The sequence below is a fragment of the Dunckerocampus dactyliophorus genome, chromosome 8 (genome assembly GCF_027744805.1).
Source record: "Dunckerocampus dactyliophorus isolate RoL2022-P2 chromosome 8, RoL_Ddac_1.1, whole genome shotgun sequence".
Taxonomy (NCBI): Eukaryota; Metazoa; Chordata; class Actinopteri; order Syngnathiformes; family Syngnathidae; genus Dunckerocampus; species Dunckerocampus dactyliophorus.
In genome coordinates, this window is record NC_072826.1 from 20,788,944 (window position 1) to 20,813,523 (window position 24,580).

General features: G+C 39.5%; 1 protein-coding gene across 2 annotated transcripts in view; it reads left to right on the forward strand.

The window, feature by feature from the left end:
* Positions 1–11,641: 11,641 nt before the first annotated feature.
* The window catches only part of col2a1b (collagen, type II, alpha 1b), a 56,681-nt gene continuing 43,742 nt past the window's right edge, over positions 11,642–24,580 (forward strand). Inside the window, exons 1-3 of one of the 2 annotated variants that reach the window (XM_054785047.1) lie at positions 11,642–12,052; positions 18,212–18,421; positions 22,404–22,420. In XM_054785047.1, coding sequence (XP_054641022.1) covers positions 11,959–12,052; positions 18,212–18,421; positions 22,404–22,420 — 321 coding nt within the window. In that variant the 5' untranslated portion in view covers positions 11,642–11,958. The remainder of the gene's footprint in view (positions 12,053–18,211; positions 18,422–22,403; positions 22,421–24,580) is intronic. The other variant, XM_054785048.1, reaches the window with a different exon arrangement.

Here is a 24,580-nt window from a genome sequence, read left to right on the forward strand (position 1 = left end):
ATAAAACATTTTATTTTAAAACTGCATTTTGTGTTTGGTCGTGTTGTGATTGACAAAAATTGCAATTTATTTCATAATCTGTAACATTTCAGTGTGCCAAAAAAATAAAAAAAAATTAGAAAAGTGGCAAACACTTTTTCACACAACGGTACATTGAGATTTTCCTTACAATCTTAGAAATTATTTAGCTTTTTTGCCTGCTTGAAGTTGTAGAATTGTGTGGACATTGACTTGCAATGCGAGCTTGCCAAAAACTGTTGCAGCAGTGCCTTCATAAATAAACATTATGCTATACAGTAATACCTCGCCTCACGTTTTGAAATTTGTGGCTTCACTTTATCACAGTTTTTCAAAAATCTACTCATTAATAAATCATGCTTTTTCTGTGGTTGAATACACCTTATTAGTAGTAAAAGAAAAAAGCATATTTAAGCAAATTTTACACATTTTTTGCTTAAATTAAGCATTTTCAAGCATAAACACGACTAAATGAACAAAAATACCAATTGAAGGTATTCAGGAGATGCATTCAAAGACGTGATGATATGTAGTAATCCACACTGGTCACTAGGTGTCAGTAATGTTACTGTAATGTAACACGTTTACAGCAACACACACGACCATGAGTCTTATTTTCTCTCTCTTATAATGTCTACTATATTAGGTAACAGGAGCGTAAAAGTGACTATAGGGGTGTTATTTCATATCTAGAGGGCTCTAATAATGCTAAAAACCATATTTACAAGGTTGTAAACTGGTTTTCAATGTTCTAACTACAAAAATCGTACATTTATAAATTGGCGGTTATCACAACCTGGTCTGGAACCAATTAACTGCGCTAAATGAGTGATTACTGTATTTACCAGTTATACACCACAACTTTTTCTGTTTGTTGATATTTTTTGCTACTTTTTGTTGCTCTCCAGGAACATGACACCAAAGCCATTTTTTTTAAAAGAAGAAAGATGGCATTTGATTGGGACCGCAGACAGGAAGGTTAAAGACAACACACACTTTCACTGTGTTATTAAGGGCAATGACAATGCACACTTGTACAATACTTGTGGTATGATTATTATTTTGAATCATCATTATTCGCATATAAGACAGGGGCAGCAAACATAGTGGTGGAGCGGTGATGAAAAGTATTGAAAACAGGAAACCAGGCAGCCTTACTGAAAGTCAAATACCTTTGCAAGTCCAAAAGCTGGACCTGCTTGGAGAGGTGGGACGGCCCATCACGCTGATAGACAAAGCAGACGCATTCACAGCAGCTGAACCAAGGAGAAATGAAAACTGCCTCTGCCAGAAATACACTATGAAAACTTCAGACGTCTTTCTAGTTGTGCTGTTATTAAACCCTGATTGAATTCTGCATGGAATCATTCACCCATTCACACCCATCATGATATCATTAATCAACAGTACAAAGACAATATCTGAGCATGACAACTATGTGAAGTAATTGAGTTATGCGTCAGCATTCGTGGGCGCTCGTGATATTTCCACCACCTCATCGTCGTCACGCTTCTCCTCCCCTCTGTCACTCTCTCAAAGTGGAGTGTCCCACACGTACAAGTGGACAGGTCAGTGGGACGCAGAGATGCAACAAAGACTCGAGTCTCAATGTCTCTCGCGTCGTCGCCGAAAAGTCAAGTTTAACTGACTCACAGGAACTCGACAAAGACTTGCATTTCACTCACTCACGGGAACTCAACGAAGTCTCGGGTTTGACTGACTCACAGGTACTTGAAAAAGACTCGAGTTTCACTCACCAACAGGTCAGTTCAGCTCAGCTGCTGAACTCACATGTGCGAGTTTTTGCACATGCGCTCTGTGACGAGTGACTCGAGTGAATTGAGGACCCGATTCACTTCGGTGAGTGCCTCATAAGAACTCCAGTCAGGAAAAGGAATCGAGTTTCCCATCACTGATGAGGGGCGGGGCTACAAGTTGCAACTACTAATACTGCACTTCAGCCGATAAGGAACTGGACTAATCATTCACAACATTCAAGCTGTTACTGTTGCACTTTTCTGCATCGTTGTTCTTTCCTAAAAAGAAACCTTGTCAGATATTATTTGTTATTTCATATTTATATGTTTTATATTTATATATTTTTGTATTTGTGTTTATTGAACAATGACCTGCTTGCAGTTTGTTATGTTTCATTTTAAAAAATCATTTAAGCTGTTAACACAAAAGCTCAGCAGTTGTATGTTTTCTTCCCTTACTGTACCCAAAATGAACCAAACCGTGACCTTAAAACCGAGGTACGCGCTGATTGTGGAGTACCGTTACGCCCCGAATAGTAACCCACAAAAATAGATCAGTTTAATTTCAGTGCATATACAAAATGCCACTAAATGACCATTCATCAAATGTTCTCTTTGAAAGATGATTTTCTTGACGTGGGACTGACAGTGTGGCGTCAGCTGCTGCTCATTCGCATAGTGAGAGCTTTGTGCGAGACGGCCGCTGACTTACGCAAACATGATGCAGGCTGTCCTGTTGACTCGATGTGCTGCGAGCCAGACAGAGGCGTGTGTCTTCAGTCTCGAGCAGGTACACAAAGATAGCCTCTCCCTTACACACACACACACACACACACACACACGTGTCTACACTCGGGGTAAAATACACATGCATAACTAGGACTAGGATGAAAAGGATGACAGTAACAAGGCTAAGCATTTCCATCTGCGCAACGCATCATACTGCACTCAGACAGTACTGCATGCTATTCATATCAAAGCATGGGCTGGATCTTCATATCCTGTGTAAAAATGGGAATAGCACATGCAGCAGCAGCAAGCAACAAGATGACCACTGCATACAAATACAATTAACCTATGAATACTCCCATGGAAGTCTCTGACATCAATGAACTCTCATTTGTTTGGGCGATTTTTGGGTCGTTTATTTAGTCAGGCTGGAAACACTTCAGACTGTGAGTTCCCAGCCCTTTTTCTTCCTGCTCCATCAACAAACCTTTCTGTTCGTAAGACAAATGCAGTTTTGTTGTTGGTGCACATTGTAGGGATACTTGTGGTCTAAAAATGTCCTAGATTCCACACGGATGGAATCAAAGTCATTTTTATTAGGTACACCTGTCAATTGTAATTCTCTATTCAAAACTCCACGTGCAGATATCACGGGTCCTATCATTGACGTATGACTTTAACTGATGTCAGCTAACTTCAACCTCAAAATGGATCTTTTTTTTAACGTGAAGGCTCTAATTACAGCCGGGGATGCTTATTTACCTAAAGGGGGTTTTAAATTGGAAGCAGGCGCTAATTGGAGAGAGGCTGTTATTAAATTTGAAAACACATTATATAGAAAACTTCATTTTCTAGCTTTAGTAATGATTTGAGCCAACATTAACACCACTGATGAGTTTTGTTGTGAACGACAGTACGGGAGGTCTAACACACACCAGTGGCGCCAACCGGCATTTTAAAGCGCATGAAGAGGTAGATAAAGCTGCTGGATGTTGACCACTCATGGTACTTCGAATGCAGCTACAGTACATCACTTCTTTTGGTTTGTTTTTTTCATTTATACATTATACATTGCATTATACATTGGTACCGATTGATTAATATTAATTAATTAATTAAGGTGAGAAGTGTTGTCTGCGAAAAAAAAGACTATTTTCACACAAATACAGTAAATAAATAATGTATAAATCCATTATGAATGCTGAATCATGTATGCGCGGGGATCCACGGTAATGCCATCTTGTGGAGTAAATCAAACGCTACAAAAGTCACAGCCACATTCACAGCTGCTAATGTCCATTTTTTTGGAGACTGCACTAATTACAGACCCTGGCGTTTATAGGAGACTCAAATAGTGGCGTTCATTGGAGCATTTGCTGTATTTCTGATTGAAATACAAATACAGTAGGTCCCAGCCTTTTTGCCGGAGTTACGGCCCAAGGCTATCAGCAAATGGCAAAAATCCGCAAGCAATGGATGCACCTGTCTATTTTTGACGCACAGCCCGCTCGTCCCCCCCCAAACTCACCTGCTAGCTTGCCGTTGAGACTATGCTCTGATTTTCGAATCGACATTTGCAGTAAAGGTGAATCTGAGTCATGGTGCAGCCAGGTACAGCACACAACTGTGGTGTGTTCATAACTAAGTGCGAAATCTCAACACTTGACATTATCAGTGAAGCATCAAGACATAAACGTAAAAATTGTGGGCTTTTTTTAACATGTTCAGTAACAGTAACAGAATCCATTTTTCCCATAAGAAATAATGTAAATCCAATTAATTTCTTCCATAAAGCCAAAAATGTAAACACAATTATTGTTTTACATAATGAAAAAAAAAAAGCAAATGCATATAAATACATATAAATGATGAATGAACGGGATAAATGAACGTTTAAGGTTACTTTTACCTTCAATGAAGACGTGAGTCTTGATGTAACTCTTCCCAAAGACAGGATGTGGCAGCGAGACAGCACATAGACACCATCTCTCTGTTTTGCCATGAGTTGAAGCCACAGAATGAAGCCACAGAAACTTTCAAGTGCCAGCATTTTGATAAAGAAGTGTGAAAAACACACTCATGACAAAACAGGAAAATGGTGTCTGTGTTGTGTCTCACTGCCACATTGTGTCTTTGGGAAAACGCACATCAAGAATCTCATCTTCACTGAAGGTAAAAGTAATTCATTCAGCCCTTTCATTAGTCATTTATATGCATTTACAATTGTTTTATGCGCGCAAAGCTATAAAAAGTTGTTCTGTGTTAACACTTTTCAGAGTAAAACGCTGATTTCATCGTCAATGGGCTACCTAGCTGACTTCCGGTTCCGGCTGCCATTTTGTAGTTTCACAAGCTAGCTTCTTTGTTAAAAGCTGAGGACGTTTTGTGATCAAAAATATGCAGTTGGACTCACCCAGTGTATTAATAACACGACAAGATGCACACTGTATTGTACTCTAACCGGAAAATGTACGTAAATCGAGGCAAAATTTTGGCATACATTTTTGACATTAACCCAAGTCCCACTGTACATATAAATGATTACCAATTTATGGTGAATGAGATGTGTTTTCGGATTAAAAATAATTTCTTTTGACCAAAAATCAATGAATCGTGCCGTCTTCACATCAGGAAGTTACCTTCAGCCATTGGTTTTGTAGACGACGCACCCGGCGCCTTTAGGAGTCTCAAATAGAGGTGCTAACTGGAGCCTTTACTTTATTTTTCCAGAAGATTTTTGGTTAGTGCTGCTGTGACACACTTATGTCCCTCCGACAGAGCCTTGGGGGTCAAAGGTGACACAGTCTCCAATGAGAAAATAAACACTGGCACTCTGGATATGAAATGTGTGTCATAGCAACACCGTAGCTGAAAAGTCTAAAGGCTCTCCGCAGTTCATTGTTTTTGTCAAGCCTCCCAAGCAATTTACGACGCAGTAACATTGTCACAGCAACTTCTTGTCGTTTGCGTGGAGGACCTAAGGAAGCTGAAATGATGTCTGAAGCTGTTTAGGAATGAAGTCTGGAAAGAAAATCAAGGGAGTAAAAGGGGGTGACGATGAGAGAAAGGATAGGAGGAGGCAGACGGAGGGGAAAAAAAGAGAGGTACGGTGGGTGGGAAGGATGGAATGCAAGAGAGGGAAGAAGGGGAGCTGAAAGTGAGGAGATGGGTGGCTAACGTGAACTGAGGCCTTGTGACACATTCAGTGGAATAACACAAGCTATGACATCACCGTTAGGTAACAGATGCGTGCTATGATGTGATCCAATAGGCTGCTTACTCACATTTAGCAAATACTGCAAAATGTACAAATACTTCCTTTAAAGAGAACTTTTCTGGATTTGTTAAGTTTATCACCTACCGCCAATGAAACGCAACCCAGACTAGATTATATGTTTTTTCTATTTATTGTGATTTTATTGTTCATATTGGACGTACAGAGCACTCACGCTGTAAATTACAGCAGAGAGACACTTTTGAACATCGCCAGAGTCCACCATGAATTTTCATTCAGCCTCTCAGACTTTGGCTTTCTTCTACGTCAGGAGGACGACACACACATTTATAACACTGAACATATTATTGTTGCTTTTAATTTATTGGTATTAATGTCTCTCTCTGTTCTTGTTGCTTTTAACTTATTGCTATTGATGTCTCTTCTGTTCTTATTCATTTTCTTGTGTTTTCTTTCTTTTTTTTTAGGGAGAATGAACAGAATAAGAATTTCATTGCGTAGTATAACTCCCTGTTTCACTGTGCATAGGACAATAAAACTCTGGAATCTTGAATCTCGACTAGTGCACGTACGGGCTCAGACTAAAGGCCCGGTCACACCTTGACGATTGAGCCAGCGCATGCCCGACGTGTTCATTTTGATGGCATACGTTGAACTGTGGACGTTTTTTTTCAATTTTGGGTGTATACATAGCGTATTCATAACGAGTTTGACGTATACATGACGTATTAGTAACTTACTGTACATAGAATGTTTCTATAACTTATAGACAACTTATACCAACGAATGCATAGCGTGTTGCAGGCGTTCACAACTTATGCCCAACGCCAGTCTAACTTATGCAAACCAATACGTGGCAGCGTACGGCCGACGATCACGTGCCGTAGCCTATAAAAAGCACATGTACAGTTCCACTCTCTCAACGACTTGCCCTGCATTTAATCACGCCCTGACATGATACCGGTTTAATTACGTTAAAAAACATGCACATCTCTAATTCTCAGCTGGTGGGTCAGGACCCAAAAGTGTGTAATGGTGTCATGGAGCCATTGTGGATGGGCACCTTGTCAACAATTACATTAAATATTTACTCCACACATGAAAGTGGTACTCTGCTCTGGCTTTATTTGTTTAACTTATTTTTACTCTTGTGTGACACATACTTAAAGGAGAACTGCCCTTTTTTTTTAAATTTTGCCCATCAACTAAAATCCTTATGTGAGACATGAGCAGACGTCTTTCTCTTTTCTGTGCGTTCTAAATACTTAAAGATCTTTGACCTCAACGGGACAAAACCTATAAAGAATAGATAAAAAACATATATATGAGTATGCCTGGTGTATGATGATTGTGCTTTTAAATTGTACCCAGTGAATTGTTCCTAGCAACAGACGTGACATAACCAGGAAAAACGGTGTGAGGATCTAAAGTGCTGTTTGTGAAGTTTTAGAATGAGTTTTTGTTGTTTTTGAGGGAAGAGAGGGATGGTATGTAGTCCAACCTGGATGTATTCATATAAAAAAAAACTAGCATGCTTGTAGAAGCACACACATAACCTCCATAGCAGATTGAAGAGCAGACTGCCTCCAGACACTAAAAGCTGATATTAGGTATCCAGTCTATGGATGCATAATTGCTAGTCAGCCATCCTGACACTTTGATCCTAAAGCTGCAAGGAAATGCAAATAGGAAACCATTATAATTTGCAATGACACACAGTCAGACACTCCAAAAATGTCCATGTTGGCATGTAAATAGGAAATCAAGTGTAAACGGTCAACTGCTAATGAAGGATTAAGTACTTCAATTGTTTTTGCATTGAGAAGTCTCCTAGTGCGCTTCTGTCCAAGAAGTCTGGAGACTGTGGGACTTGCAGGTGTTTACGGCAGGATATTGCCATAATTGTTTATGTGCCACACTCAAGTATGAACTCCATTAATGACCCTCACAAACAAACAAACATGCTGTGTAATTCTTAGACAAGCACACCTCTCCGGCAGGGAATAGAATCAGCGCTGCACCAGCTGCTCCTGTGTCCAATAAAGCGGTCCAGGGGGATCAAAGTTCAAAGCCCACAGGTCAGAACCTGCCGAGGGGTGAGGAGACCTTGCAGAAATGATGCAGCCAAAACTATCCCCCCTCCAAGCCCTCTTGTTTAAATTTAGCCTTTAACTTTTTGGTCCTGTACTCTAAAAGTGTACATACAGTACATTTGTTGACTGTAATTTAGGTATCAGGTTCGCATTTAATTCATATTTTGGCAGCATAATTCAAATGAAAGAGCTACAGTACTTTCTGATTGGTCCAGCCCATGTGTGTTGTTATGCTTCACCTTATTTAGCTGCACAAGCGAAGCAAAATAATAGAAACACTGCCGGTGCAATGTTGTGGTCTCGCTCAGCCACCCAAAATATTTGTGCTTTTGAACCAACCTGTCGGGGCAAACACCATCAGTTTTACTGGTCCTGACTTTTCTGCACCACTTCTTCTTGTCAGACCCCGATGAATAGAGCACCTGTATATAATAGACGCTTATTTAGTTCACGTTTGCATAGTGGTTATTGAAAGATGTCTAAAATACTCTATGCATATTTGTGGCGTTATGATCAAAAATGATATATAGGTTGTGGGAAAACCCACCATTTTGTGTTTATATTCCCCACAATGAACACCATTACTCACACATCACACTAGAGATGGTTGAGTATTGACGGAGTCGTTAAAACTCGCACGCTTTTTGCTGAAACTCATGGGTATTCATCCCTGTTAGGCACAGCCGGGTGCCTACAGCTTGGCTGGCTGGAAGAGGCTTCATTTGGAAGTACAGTAAAGAAGTTCATTATGCTAAACATTTCGTACATAGTTACTTTACAGTATATCATTCAAATTTAGCAGTTTAACCTTTAGAGAAATAAATCAATTTCCACCGATATATTGGATGTGGCAAGAGAGAACGGGGAAGATGCCTAATTCATGTTCTGCATGGAATTGTACCAACCGGGTTGAAGTCCAAACAGCATCTCACGGGATTGCCTTTCACAAGTAAGGCTGACCAAACACTTTTGATTGTATTTGTCCGTTATAATATTATGCTGTAGGATAATATTATGGATTACTACGGTAAAGCCAGCCTCCAAAAACTTTGTAGAAAGGTGCTTTATTACGTTTGGTTTCATTTCCTTGCATTTGTTTAAGGGGCAATGCGGTGTTTACATCTATGGGAGTTTACGTGCGAGATTTGCTTTTGTTGCGTTTTCTTGTTAATGCGCAACAGTGACACCCGACTCAAGTGAATCAAGTACTCGATTCATTAGCGAGTGACTCAACAATGAGCTTGCTGGAGTAGGTTTTTCCAGACTTGCTGACAAGAGATGCTGTGATGGGATGTGGAACCGATGTGAGTGAGTGACTCATAAAAACTCAAGTCAGCATAAGGACTCAAGTTTACCATCACTACATCACACACCAACAGGAAGTCATCCACCCAAATGCCTCACTTGCTCACAGTGCAAACCAAAAATAACACGTGGGGGCCGCACAATGTAACTGTACCACACGGACGATGCGAGTATCAAAATAGACGCTTCCACACTAATGTACATACAAAACAATAATACTTTATACTAATTTATAACCCGTAGGGCATGCTGGAAAGCCCATGTGCACACGTTCCCAGCATGCCATTTGTGAGTGGTCTTGGTGAAAAACCCGCTCAAAAGCAGAGATCTACTGTTTGCATGATATAATTCTTTTCAAGGGACAATAAACTAGAAATGGATAGATGGTAGAGTGGTGAGTGTACAGCTTTTATAACAGTATAGTTTTCCTGCCATGATTGTCTAAATAGCTGGCAACACAAGTGAGTATACCTCGTGTCCGAATTGCGTCCTTGGTGTGAATATTTAGTGTGAGCATTAATGCAATCTAGCGATGCCTTAATCCTCTTGGACATTGACCAGAGTTGTGCAGGTTGTTACTGGACTCCTTTTACACTCCACCATAATGACATCACTGGTGGAGCTGGTGGATGTTCGACACCTTTCCCTCGTCCACCTTTTCCTTCGTCTTCCACAGGAAGACACTTGTCATATTGGAGGTGTGTTTGGGCTCCGTATCATGTGTGAAAACTGCCATGTGGTCCAGTTTCTGCTTCGCAATGTCACATACTGTACATTCATGTACCCCACTGCCTGCCGGCAGCACTCATGGCACCCCAGACCATGACCTTTACCACCACCATGATTGACTGTAGGCAAGACACAGTTATCTTCCAGCTACTTAAACAATAATAGCTGTGTGTAGACTTATTTTATTCATCTATACTACCATACAAGCTGGCTACACTAAAAAGTATGTCCAAATTCAGCATTGTCCCTTGAGAAGATATATACAGTAACAAAAACAGCTGCTCAGATACTGTATCTTCTTATTGATGCATGCATTTGCATTCATGTGATAATATGCAAAAACAATTTACACAAAACAGGAAAACTGTTTTGTTTACAGCAGGGGTGTCCAAAATTTTCCCAGCTACAGCCACATATGGTAAAGTCAAAATACTCTATATAATATATTTTATGTATTATTAGGTTGTTTGTCTATATGTGCCCTGCGATGGGCTGGCAACCAGTCCAGGGCGTACCCCGCCTGTCGCCCGAAGTCAGCTGGGATAGGCTCCAGCATACCCCCGCGACCCTAATGACGAGAAGCGTTATAGAAAATGGATGGATGGATGTATTATTATTTTTTCTCCACTACTCATGTTTCCAGTTTTGCTGTTGTTTTTGTCATATTATATTTCAACTGTCCTCTTGTCATTTTTTTAATAACACTCTGACTTCATGCCCGTAATATTTTGACTTTATTAACATCCTAATTTTCCAAAAAATTGCACCTTTTATTCTTTTTTTTGTTACTAATATTGCAAAAATTTGTGTGAAAATTACATCTCATGGTATTATGACATTATGCTCTCTCAAAATGTTGTAATGTTAACATTTTTTTAATATATATATTAGTAGTATGACTTTGTTCTAGGTCGCACGGTGGCCTAGTGGTTAGCATGTTGGCCACACAGTCAGGAGATCAGGAAATCTGTGTGGAGTGTTCTCCCCATGCATGTGTGGGTTTTCTCCGGGTACTCCGATTTCCTCCCACGTACCAAAAACATGCATGGCGACCAGTCCAGGGTGTACCGGGCCTCTCCCCGGAATCAGCTGGGATAGGCTCCATCATACCCGCAACAGCAGTGAGGATAAGCGGCATAGAAGATAGATGGATAAAATTTATTCAAATATTTCTACATTATTCTCGTAAAAGCACTGCTCTTTTTTCATTTTTCTGACTGTTTTTGTTAGTTTTCTTGCTGAGGGCCGAAAAAAATATATATCTTTCACGGGCTACAAATGGCCCCCGAGCCATACTTTGGACACCCTTGGTTCACAGTATTTAGAGAGATGCTAAAGAAATGCTAAAGAAAAGAAGAAGCTAAAAGTTGTCAAAGCGTGAAGCAAAAAAAGTATTAAAATCCATAGAAAAACATGATATACAGTAGATACATGTATTGGATAGTCCGTAGTAAGACTAAAGTGTGATAAACAAAATATTGATATCAGTCAAAAGTTTGGAGACACTTTATGATTAACCATATTGAATGAGAAGGTGTTCCCAAGCATGTGACACCTGATGGGGCTCATTGAGGTAGCACAGTTCAACAACAAAGCCTCAGAGTGAGCCCAATGAAAAGCTATCTACGCTCCCTGCAGGAAAGAACGGGGGAGGAGGGAAGTAACGTGGGGGGGAAAGTTTTTTGTGGGGGTAATCAGTGGCAGCACGTGGGGAAAGGAGTGGTCTAGGACTAAAGAGGGGGGACCTGGCAGACATATGGGAGGGAAAATGGGCTCAGATTTCAGCCTCACTGGGGGTAAAGGGCCGGCCCAATATTTGGAGAATATACGAAGAATCATTGAAGGCAACATAAAACTACCGCTTCTGGCCTCAAAGCGGCCGGTGCTGAGGTCTGTGTTGCAGGTCCGAGTCCTGCCGCCTGCCGGATTTCCCCTCCTCGTCGGTGTTTGGGAAAGGGTTCGAACTGTCGAATGGTCCGGCTTTGAAATTACTGGGGGACACACACAGGGACACACACTAAACACTGAGCTGAGCTCCCTGCGCAGCCCTTCTTTCTTCCCTCCAGGGCCACTGCATGTCTAATATTTAGACATGTTCAGCTACCTGGATTCAAGGACTGTACTGCTACTTGCAGCCACCCAAGTGTGCCTATTAGCCGTTGTCAGATGCCAGGAGGACGACAACCGTGAGTACTTCACTTCTTATATAGCCAAATGCTATGCTTTTGCGCAAGGAGCTGCGCTTTTACGCACTGATTGACAACAGTTTGGGGACTAAAACACAGGTGGTTGTGTGACTAATAGTTATTTGGAAGCTACCACAAATAAATGTTGATGTTACTGATTTAACCGCAATTTATTTTGTGGTATAAACTCCATGGATGCGTCTGTGGGTGTGCGTAAAAGTGATGGTGCGTTCAGGTAACCTCACAAAGATGGAGCCAGTTCACCTTGAAGTTTGTCTAAGTTGGACTTGAACTCCCCCTGGGTGCTTTCCCCTCCCTCCTGTCAGAAGATGAACACCTGTGGGTGCTTTATGAGCACTGACAGGAACTCCTTTTAACTGCAGATTCACTTCATATAGACTGAAGCTGGAGGGGGGAGGGGTGGGCAAAAAAAAAAAACAGTGAAGGTGGTCAGGCTCAAGGGGCTTTTGGTGAAAAGTGTTCACATTCCTTTGCTGTCAGAGGGCATCCAGGCGAATCCTAGCTTGTCTCCGTTGGGGGAAAGTGCATGAATATGCAATATTTGCATGGAAAATGTGAATATTTTGCAAATAAATTGGTTATTATATCTGATTTTATAGTGCGAAACAAAAAAAAACAGATAGCTTCTTTAGATTTAGCATCCAGTGGAAACTTGAGACCCAGGAGTTACCTTCCATAAGTTTTCCATCTGCATAAATGATTAGATATCAACTGTGACAGTCAGCCTGTATGCAGCAGTGCTTCGTGTTATAATACTACATGCATATATAAGATTAGACAAATTAAAGGTGCATTTAGGGAGGATAGTCTCACCACAATAAATGCCACAAAGGCCTTTGCGGGTCTCAGGTTACCCTCTCCAAAAAGAGTATAATGCACCCCCTTCTTTCCTCGGTGCTAACTAGGGCCAGACAGACTGGTATAAAAGTTGTCTGCTGCTCACTTAAGACCATTTGAGACCCTTCACAAAAGGCCCAGAATGCTGAAATCTAAGCCGGCAGATGGAAAACAGAGTCCTGTCCTCAAGATGCACCTGGGAACACTTTATGGCTTTCATTTTTTTTATACTCGTCTGCTGAGCAAAGCTGCCAACATGTGAGCGACGAGTCTTATTAGTACAGTCAGATTTCATGGTCAGGTGACCACTTTTCCACCTCTGGCAGCACCCAGGTGGGCTCCCAAAATGCACCCTGTGTTTGGACAGAAGTTAGTGAATTGGCTGCTCTGTGCGCCTCCAGAAAGGCCCTCATTCATGGCTCCCAGGGGGCCTTCAGGTCACCTTCACCTGAGCGGCGTTCCAAAAGATAAACATGGATACTGTACCTGAAAAGTACGCCACCCCTTCCCTCTCTCTCTCTCTCTCCCTGCCATCAGTTCCACATCCCATCACAGCATCTCTTGTCAGCATGTCTGGAAAAATCAACTCCAGCAAGCTCATTGTTGAATGTACAGTAGCTGCATTGAATGAAGCCACACCCCCAAAGTGGTGCTCTGAATGCCAAGGCTGTCTCTTCAATGAATGTAAACCAGCCCTATATTTGGGTCTGCAGCGCCTGTGCAGTTGTTTCCTGCAAGGTTTAATCGTGTAATGTTACACTGCCACCCTGTGGTCACTGTAGAAGTTGCATGCTGCGGTTTGTGGAAAAATGTGTGATGGCTTCGGAGCATCCCGCTTGGTGTAGCACAAAATTTGTCATATTCTGGGCAAGTTCTGATATTTTTGTGTGTTGAATGTGTATTTTTAAGTGGTGAAAAACTCTAAGAAGATGTGTTACGGCATATGACAGAAAATATTCAGTATGATTATTATTATTATTTATTACTTCAAATTTATAGTAGATTACAATGCTCTGGATTATGCTAGGACCTTCCAGGATCATGTAGAATGGTTCAAAATACAATATGAGTAACTGTCACGAAATAAAAAATACTACATTTATGTAAAAATATGATTCTCTGTTATATTATATTAATTATATACATGTTATAATAGATGAGAATGCTGTGGAATATGTTTAGAATCTTCCAGAATCCTGCAGAATGGTTCAAAACACCATATGAGTAACTGCCGTAATGTAAAAACCATGAAAAGACAAATGAATGTAAAGGTATTAGGTGTTTTCATTCATTTTTTTAATATCAAATTAATTGTAGATTAGAATGCTCCGGATTAAGCTAGAACATTCTAGGATGCTGTAGAATGGTTCTAAACATAATTTGAATAACTGCCATAATGTAAAAAACAATGTTCACATTATATTTCTTATATAAAATGTGTAGGTATTTTCATGAATCGTTTTTTTGGCATATTTTTAATACTCTGAATTTTACTAGAACAGGACTGTCCAAACTTTTTCCGCTGAGGGCCATGTACTGAAAAATGAAAGGACGCAAGTGCCACTTTGATATATTTGATATATATATATATATATAAGTTATATACTGTATGTTTCAAGAAAAAAGTGCATCTCAGGTTTGTGATATAGGTGAAAAAGCGTATTATTAATATGAACTTCGGTCTTTGCTCTTTTTTTCCCATTTTTGCTGTTGTATTTTTGTTTTAATTTTCCAAATATTTCAACTTTCTTCATAAATAATCTTGGTACATTTTCTTTTTGTAATATTATGACTTTATTCCCATAATATTATAATTTTTCCCCAGCTTATACTCCAAAAATTACGTTATTTTGTTGTGTTTGTTTCATGACATTATTTTTCTTCATAATATGACGCGTTTATTCTCGTCACATCTCGTGCTACTTTTTTTCTCGTCAGGATATGAGTTTTCTCTTTATATTTTGACTTTATTCTCTTAACTCATTCAATAATGTATTTATATGTATGTTACGCTGTTTTTGCGCAAGAGGCTAAAGGAGGTGGTGATGCAACTCCTCACCAATGGATTAGGCTTGAGCGCAATTGTAATGCCATAAAAACGGCGACTAAGTGGCAGAAATGCATCATGAGAGAAAGGAGAATCACACCTGACAGGAAGAGGAAGCCCTTGCATACGTAAAGGCAGCTATTGCATTGTGTACCGCACAAAAGAAATGATGCATTGTAGGGAAATTTGAACGCATGCACACGCACGCACGTGCACACACATAGTTCAGTTCCAACTTACATAGTTCAGTTCCAAATGTGAAAATTGTAACTAGTTCATGGTGTTATATTTGTAAATAAATTGTTATTTTGATGTAGAAAATAATAATAATAATAATAACTTTTTTGTGTTGTTTATGTTGTGGTATAGTTGTTTACATATTTGAGCTGTCACAAAAGCAAAAAATATTGTGAAAGTGAAAGTTATGCTTCTTTCTGTTCACAAAAAAACTTGTTTTCTCCCTTTTCTAGTCAGGAACTGATATTTTCCTGAAACTTACCAATGTTCTACTGCTGATTACTATAGAGCGGAAAAAGGTAGAAAATTTTTTTTTTTCTGATGAAAGACAGGAGTCTAATCTTTCTTTTGGTAGGTTCCACAATTATATAGCCATAGAACACCTTGCGTGCCTTGAAAAATCAGTTAAAATCGTCTAAAATGGACGGTACTGAAGGGGTTGTCTTTTGAAAAATGTCTGGGATTGAATGAGTTAAAAATAAAATTAATAAATTAATTAATAAAATAAAAAAAAAATTCCATTTCTGTTTTTTTTTCTATTTTCCAATTATTTCAACTTTTTTTTGGAAATTTTCCTCTCGTAATTATGACTTTATTCTCATAATATTTTGACTTTATTCTTGTAATATGTTTTTTTTGTCTTATTGTTAAATTATATTTTTATGATTTTATTCCCATAATAATTTGACATTATTCTCGTTACATGTAATTTTTTATTTATTTTTTACTTGTTAAATTATATTTTCAGACTGTGCTGCGTCAGCCCCTTATGCCCTTGATCAGCTGCTGTACTGTAAGTCAGGGGTGTCCGAAGTGCGTCCCACAGCCATTTGCCATTTGTCTGTTTTTTATTGGCCCGCAGCACATTCTTAAAATACAATTAAACAAGAAAACAAAACCAAAAACGAATTAATACTAATAACAAATAATAATATGCTTTTTCAACCATGTTTTTCTTTAAATATACAGTAGATCTTCGCTATTCGTAGGTCATTCGTTTGAAGGCCACCCCGAATGGCGAAAATCCTAATAGATACATTCAAACAACATGTCTTTTTTTGACACACTACTTGCTCCTCCCCCTCCAAACCCACCACGTAGCTAGATGTTGACGTTCTGCTCCAATTTTGGATCAACATTTGTGGCTTTTGTAATTATTAGATTAAATTAGCTCCAGAACCCTCCCCTTCTCTCTTAAAGTGCCACTGTCCATGTGACAAAATCCAGGTTTAAGTTGTAAATATGCCTCACGCACTTATTAAAACACATTTAAAGTATTAAATGTATAGCTACTCACCACTAATGAATGATAATGTAAGATGATCCATGAACACATAGAATCTGAGTCATGGTGTAGAAGTTGTATGTGGAAGTTATATCCCTCGTTTATGGCAGGTTCAAGACCCTACAGTGATAAGTCGGATTCCATATTTATAAAGAGAATGCTTCCCGTAGTGAGAGCATAGAAAACCTGTTTACGACCTTCTAAATATGTTTTTTTAATGCTATTAGAGCCCTCTTGACATAAAATAACACCCGTACAGTCACCTTTACACTCCTATTACCCAACATAGTGGACATAATCAGAGAAAATAAGCCATTTAAGACATAAATAAGCTTGTGTATGTTATTGTACATGCATTCCCAAGGGGAGCTGAGTGAGGGGCGGACAGGATGTGACATTAGGGGTTCAGAATTGAGTTTCAACTTTGCATGTGTAACGGCCGCAACATTATCTTGTTTTTTTATTAGGGATTATTGTGCCTGTTTTGAGATCATTCAAACTTGCAATAAAAGCATTTTGTTCCGGCGATCAAGTCTGGTGCTTGTGTGTGTCACCAAATACTACAGTAACATTACTGACACCTAGTGGCCTCTGTAGAATAGTACGTCATCGCTACGTCTTTGAATGTGAATGAATGCCTCCTATTTGCATTTTAGTTCACTTAGACATTTTTATGTTATGTTATGATTCTTATGGTTTCATTTATTTGGAACGTGCATACAGTTTACATTTAATGCTTCATGTTGCAGTTCTCAATTGCACACGTCCGAAAAGGAGTAGGAAGAAGCAGCGCTTATGTAATCCTACCCCCTCTCCGTTTCACATTAATTGCTAATACATTTGTTCACTTCCTGTATTCAACATGCACTAGTTGACTATTTACATTATTCTTTATACAATTAAAGCAGTGATTTTGTAAACAAAAAACCAAAACAAACAAAAATGCTTCATCTAGGCAAAAAAATACCTAACATTTACTTTAGCATATTTAATTCAATCAGGAAACTGATTTATTAATGAATGTATTACTGAAAAACCGTGATAGAGTGAAGACGCAAGAAGCACAAAGTGGCAAAGGACAACAGTATAAGTCTCTCGTTTGCAACTCAACTCAAACTCAAGCATGGTGCGTTCAAGGACCACAGAATATGGTAAAGTGCGAAACCTCAACGCTTGGCGAAAAAAAATTAGCAGAGAAGCATAAAGACATAAAGATGTAAAAAATGGTGGTACATGTATGTTGATTTGACCTGTGTTATTTAAAAATGATTACTGACTTAGGGTGAATGAGATGATTTTTCTGCAGATAAAAACCACAATTTTCACAGAGGGTTAGTTTGAGCGACTGCATCCTTTCATTTTTCAGTATATATTCAGTGGGAAAAGGTTTGGACACCCTTCAGCTACGTCAGGATAAGCGAAGGTAGCAAAATCTTTAACTTTATTTCTGTGTTGGTACCCGGTGTACAAGGTTTAAGAACTATGTTTTCATTCCCACTTTCTCATGCACTCCAAATTATTAGATAGGCCTAATGAGTTTTGTCATTTCTGTGAAATTTATCATTTTTTTTGAGCATGGTTTTTGGTTACTTTTCCAATATTTATTGTTATTTGTAAAATAGCCACATGAAATGAAATAGCTGGTGTTTGATATTAGACAGCATGTAACACTTCTCATCCTATTCTCATTTCCCTTCCACGCTGTGTACTCCATCCCCTCTGCGTGGCACAGAGGAGGATGCATTTAGCTGTACACAAGACGGCGAGCGCTATAGCGACAAGGACGTGTGGAAGCCCGAGCCGTGTCGCATCTGCGTGTGCGACACCGGGACCGTCCTGTGTGACGACATTGTCTGCGAGGAGCTCAGAGACTGCCCCAAACCTGAAATCCCATTCGGAGAGTGTTGCCCCATCTGCGCCGCTGACCCAGCTCCACCCATTGGTTGTAATTTATTTATCTCACGCTTCATCATAAATAAATTACCCTGCATGTTGTTTGTTTTGGTGGTAGGAAACGACAATACAGGAGGTCCTCTGTCTACGTACGAATTCCATTGCTGCAACGGATTTGTAAGTCGAGTTTTAGTGGAAGTCGGAACTAAATGATAGCTCGATAGAACGATAGAACTCCTAAGTCACTCATACTGTACACAGAACACATGAAGGATGTATAAAATACAGTAATAAATACATAAAATAACATAAAAGAGACAACATCTCCTTACTTTTATCCCTAAGGTCATCTTGCACACTGGAAGGGGCGTTGCAAGAGAGGGAGAGACAGCATTAGTTATCACTGTCCATTTTATAGGAGAAGATCTTTCCAAAAGTTGAAGAACACCATCTCTATCTGCGTTTCTCCACTTTCTGGACATTTAACGATGCCTAATTTCACTTCACTTTTCACTTTTACTTTCCTTTCATGCACAGCCATCAAAAGGGGAAAAAGGGAAGGGAAAAAATTAACTAAAAAGAGCAAAAGTGACGTTGTCCTTCCTCAGTGTAGCAAAATGCACCTACGTATTCTTTTGCTTTCTTTGGGAGTGCGTCAGAACCACGGAAGGTCGTAACACGAGGACCACCTGTATCGTTCTTTGTTTCTGCCCTAAAACAAACACATGATCCAATCAAGCAAGAGTGACACAGTTCAGCAGATTCCACTGCAATGCTTCCCTACATTTTTTTTTTTTTTAGTTTTTCCACAGCAGCAGGCTCACCTTGGCCCCACCTTGCTCGGAATAGTCTTTCCTGTAGCCTGAGCACGGTGAAAGCATGTGGGAGTCATTAAGGAAATACTTCAAGTCAAGGAGAGAGGGCTTCACATTTCTCCTCCATAATCGCTCTTGTGCATTTGTGCTTGCGATGTGGTGGCCAAAACTGTGATAGACTCCATCAATGACCTTTTATACGGCATATACTGTAGATATATACTTTTTTCAAAAGCTGCTGTTGGAAGAAAAAAAATCACTGGGGTAGCATGAGTGAAATCTAGAGCGTCGCTCTCTGCAGTGCATGCCTGTTTAAATGACAAAGTTGCTTTTATATTTTTAATGAATGTGGCAATTGACGCTTTGTTATGGATTGTGTTTAGAAAGCAGGCTCTCAAAGCAGCCATGGATACCTGCGGTGTTAAAGACTGTTGTTAACTGATGAGAAGTCGTTTGACTTTATTTTTCCGTGTTATCCGACTTCTTCTGTGCAGCAGTTTGCCTTTTTTATCGACTAAAATCGGAAATTTCAAATTGAACACACTGCAATATCTTTATGATGTTGTCTCCGTCCAATGAAAAGCATGTTATTCTTTTTAAAAAATGTATCCACAGAGGATCAATAAACTGTACAGTACAAGTCAAAAGGTTAGAGACAGCTTCTTCTTTCATAACGTTTGACCCTTTACTGTACTGTATCTGGATTTAGGATTTAAGATTTTGATTTATAAAAACATATTTTTTAATAAGAAAAAGTAATAACAAAAAGACAAAAAAAAAACACCGTCTCATTCAATCGCATGGGGAAGTGTGTCTAAACTTATGACTGGCACTGTCTGCCTCTCTATTGCACTGTCTCTGCAATCTTTGTGATTTTCAGATGAAATATAAAATAAAAACATCTGATTCAGTGCACATCTCCAAAAATATGTTATTTGCCTAACTTTATTAAATAATATGCATCAGTGGTGCAAACGTTTAGTCACCTTGTCACTCATAAGCATGGGGGAAGTGTGTCTAAACATTTCATTGGTGCTGTAGATATTTATTTTTGTACGGTAACTGTCATTTTTGTGAGTTTTTCTCGTTGAGATTTTGACAAAAATATATTTTTACATAACAAAATTAGGAGATTCGGTGCACGAACCCAATATGTTTTAACTTTGTTAAAACTACCATTAGTAGGGGTGTCACGAGACACACAAGATTGGGTCTATGAGGATGACACAAGATTTTGTAAGAAAAGTACACTGAAAAAAATGTACAAAAAACATATGACAATATATTGCAATCTACTCATTTAATTTCTACGACGTTACACTCTTCTGCACTCTGTGGGGCAGTTGGGGCCCTGCCTCCACCCACAAAGATAAAGTTGTATGGTTGACAAAAGGGCTCACTTTGTTCATGCTGTTGTTCTATGGAACAAACGCAGCAAGGTGCTGAAAGTAATGCACTGAGTGAACTTTACACCATTTGGAGGCGAGAGACGAGGAAAACGGACACGCATGGACATGGCAATATATTGAGGCCGGCAAAATGATCGACTTCATTTTCATTTCTTGCACGTAGGGGTGCAGCAATAGACAAAATTCACGATTCGGTTCGGTTTGATACGTTTGTGTTACGGTTCGATGCTTTTTCGATAGAAAAAATAAATTACCTTGCCTTTTTTAATTAGAACGTTATTGAAATTGCCAACGTTTTTCAAATTTTTCTCATTGGTCAACATTTTCAGCATGGTATGAAGGTGGAAGGCCGAGCTCAGTGGCTCTGTGCTTGACAATGCAACATCAACCAGAGTAGTCGATTGCAGCAGATACACTGAGCTTTCAGCACAGAGTGCCGTCAGAAGTTGATCAAATAAATCTAAAACTGCATACACGGTTCGGTACGCATGTGTATTGAGCGGTTCGATACAGATACACATATTGTTGCACCCCAAATTGTATGATTATTACTTATTTATTTATACGGTAATCGGCCCAGGCCTAGTGGCCTATCGAAATCTTGTCACATTGTAATTTCTCGAGGTCTTGTGACACGCCATGCATTGTTAGTGTTGCAAAAGTTTGGAGACATCTTTGCACTCAAAAGCATAGGGAAGTGTGTCTGTGTAGGCTCTCAGTCGTACAGGAGTTGTCCATCGAGGGAAAGGCTTCTTGAGACATCATCTGTACTTCTGTGAAGAAAGTGTCGGATGTTTCGCTCCTCATCCGAAGAGCTTCGTCAGCGAACTAATAAGTGCTGGTAGCCTAGGCCTTAAATACAGTAAGAGTGGGCGGAATTGGTGTGCCAACCCCTCCTTCTATTGGTTTAATTTGGACCCTGTGTTCAGCAGGTTACTGAGACCAAAACCCACAGCTCTTAGTCTTGCAAATGAGGTGAAGGCAGGGCCGAGCCAGAACAATAGATGCTAACGAGCCAGTATCAGAGTCGTTCATACCCAACTCAGGGAGCGACACTTCCCTTTTATCAGAGGTGTTAATAGCCGGAGAGCATTATACCACTACTCCGCCCAGGCTTAGTGTAAGGAACCAATAGAAGGAGGGTGTTGGCACACCAATTCCGCCCACTCTTACTGTATTTAAGGCCTAGGCTACCAGCACTTATTAGTTCGCTGACGAAGCTCTTCGGATGAGGAGCGAAACGACACTTTCTTCACAGACGTACAGATGACGTCTCAAGAAGCCTTTCCCTCCATAGGGAAGTGTGTCTAAACTTGGACTGTATCTGCAATATTTGTACATTTTTTTACGTGGGATGTTTTTTGAATTGCAAAATGTGCAGATACTTGTACAGTACATGCTTTTCATTGGACCGTGCCAATATGTCTAGGAGGTATTAGATAGCATGTATCAGCTATAGAGAGGCATACTGTAGAAGTAACATTAAGCAGCATTAAGTTACTCATATGTGCATTTAGCTTGTAAAATGTAGTTTTGCTATGACGCTTTCTACCATCACCTGCTGCTTGGAGGATGGTAATAAGCAGCTGCTTTGCTTGTGCTTTAAAGCCCTTACAATAAAGATGGAGAGTCAGCAACATCCTAATGGGCCATTGGGGGAGCAAAAAAGTCAGTTTTTCTTGAGAGTAGCGTGAATTTAGATGCAAGTTTCCAGCGTGTTTTTTTAATATTAGAATGTCTTGTGTTGTTTTTGTTATCTTGTTTTGCTAACACTGTCTCTTGTCTCTACTGCTGGGCCACGTCACAGGAACACCTGGCGCTAAGGTGAGCTATGTGTGCTTAATGAAGGACCTTTAACACCTGCGACTCAAGCTGTGTCATTGCCAAACTCATATCTCACAGTTTATGGGTTTAGACTTTCAGTTGTCACTTGTTATTTTCCACATGACGTCTTTATGTATCTCAAGATACTGGAGGACATACTGTATGCACGACGAATGGCCTCACTACAAGGCAATACTAGGACCATTCCACTGAAGCGGTGCCATTTGCTTGTCGTAACTCTCAAAATAAACTTAAATTTCTCTAAATCTGACAATACACATATGTAATACTTAATATGTACAGTATATTGGCCTCTATAGAATTAGCAAATACATGAAATAAAGCCACGTGGCATTTATGCTAATAGCATGTTGACACTAAGCACATTACTGTAACTTAGTGGGGACCATGTAACACTTCAGAGAATGTAATATGCTAGGGTAACAGGACTGAACGAAAACCTGGGGACAAGACTTAAATGTGAATTTTAACTAACTTGTTTTGTTCTTTTTAAGAAAATAAACTTAACAGGTGGGCCGCACGGTGGCCTAGTGGTTAGCATGTTGGCCACACAGTCAGGAGATTGAGAAGATCCGGGAATCAAATTTCCTTTGGAGTTTGCATGTTCTCCTCGTGCGTGTGTGGGTTTTCTCCGGGTACTCCGGTTTCCTCCCACATTCCAAAAACATGCATGTTAGGTTAATTGGAGACTCTAAATTGTCCATAGGTATGAATGTGAGTGTGAATGGTTGTTTATCTATATGTGCCTTGTGATTGGCTGGCAACCAGTCCAGGGTGTACCCCGCCTCCGCCCAAAGTCAGCTGGGATAGGCTCCAGCATACACGCGACCCTAGTAAGGATAAGCGCATAGAAAATGGATGGATGGAAACTTAACAGGTAGTTTGGATAAGGAGTAACACAAATATATAAAAAGAAATCTGAAAAAATATAATTATTATATTTCAAAAGTCGCTGCACGGTGGCCTTCTGGTTAGCATGTTGGCCACACAGTCAGGAGATCTGGGTTCGATTCTCCCTTGGGCATCTCTATGTGGAGTTTGCATGTTCTCCCCGTGTGTGTGTGGCGTTTCTCCGGGTACTCCGGTTTCCTCCCACATTCCAAAAACATGCATGTTAGGTTAATTGGTGACTCTAAATTGTCCATAGGTATGAATGTGAGTGTGAATGGTTGTTTGTCTATATGTGCCCTGCGATTGGCTGGTGACCAGTCCAGGGTGTACCCCGCCTCTCGCCCGAAGTTAGCTGGGATAGGCTCCAGCATACCCCCGTGACCCTAATGAAGACAAACGGCCAAAAAAATGAATGAATTCATATTTCAAAAGTCACATTTTAGGAAGCAGGGACAGGCAACAAATGCTATATTTGCAGTCTTCAAGGTATTAACTTAAGGTGGTAAGGTAGTAAACTTTTCAATTGTATTTATTAAATATGCAGTCAGATCAATGTGCAGGACACAATGCTTGATAAAATATGTATTTTACAGTAAATTTTATTGTGCTTTTATTTATTTTTCCCTAGGGATGCAAATGGTGTAAGGGGCCATTAGTAGCAAAATACTGAAAAATAACTAAATATAATGTTATCATCAAATACAAGAACTGAATGTAAGCTTTTTTTTAATTAATGTCATGTGAAAACTTCACTTTACGTGCTAATTGTATTGACATGTTGAAAAGTAGTATTACATTATTATCATATACATTGACAACATCCAGCAATCTATCAGGGAGTCACTGTGCCTCAGAATGCACCAAACAAGCTAAAACACATCAAACCTCTGAGGTATTTGTTTACTCAACTGCAGAGAGTGCAAAATAATGCTAATCAAATATATGTATTTTATTTATTTTTTATTTATATATATATATATATATTTCTACATATATATTGCAACATAATATGTATTATTACAAATATTTTTATATGATTGTATATTTTTTTACAGGCTTCTTCAGTCACTTAAGGGTCGGGCTACGTCTCTTTTTTTTTTTCATAATTTTTCTTGGACACTACTTTTTGCCCCACATGGAATCTTTTTGTGTCAATGTTGAAATGTTAAGAACTTTCTGCTCCACGCTACATACAGCACAGCAGTACTTTCTCTTTAAACTCCCACTGACATCTGTAAAGCTGTAAAA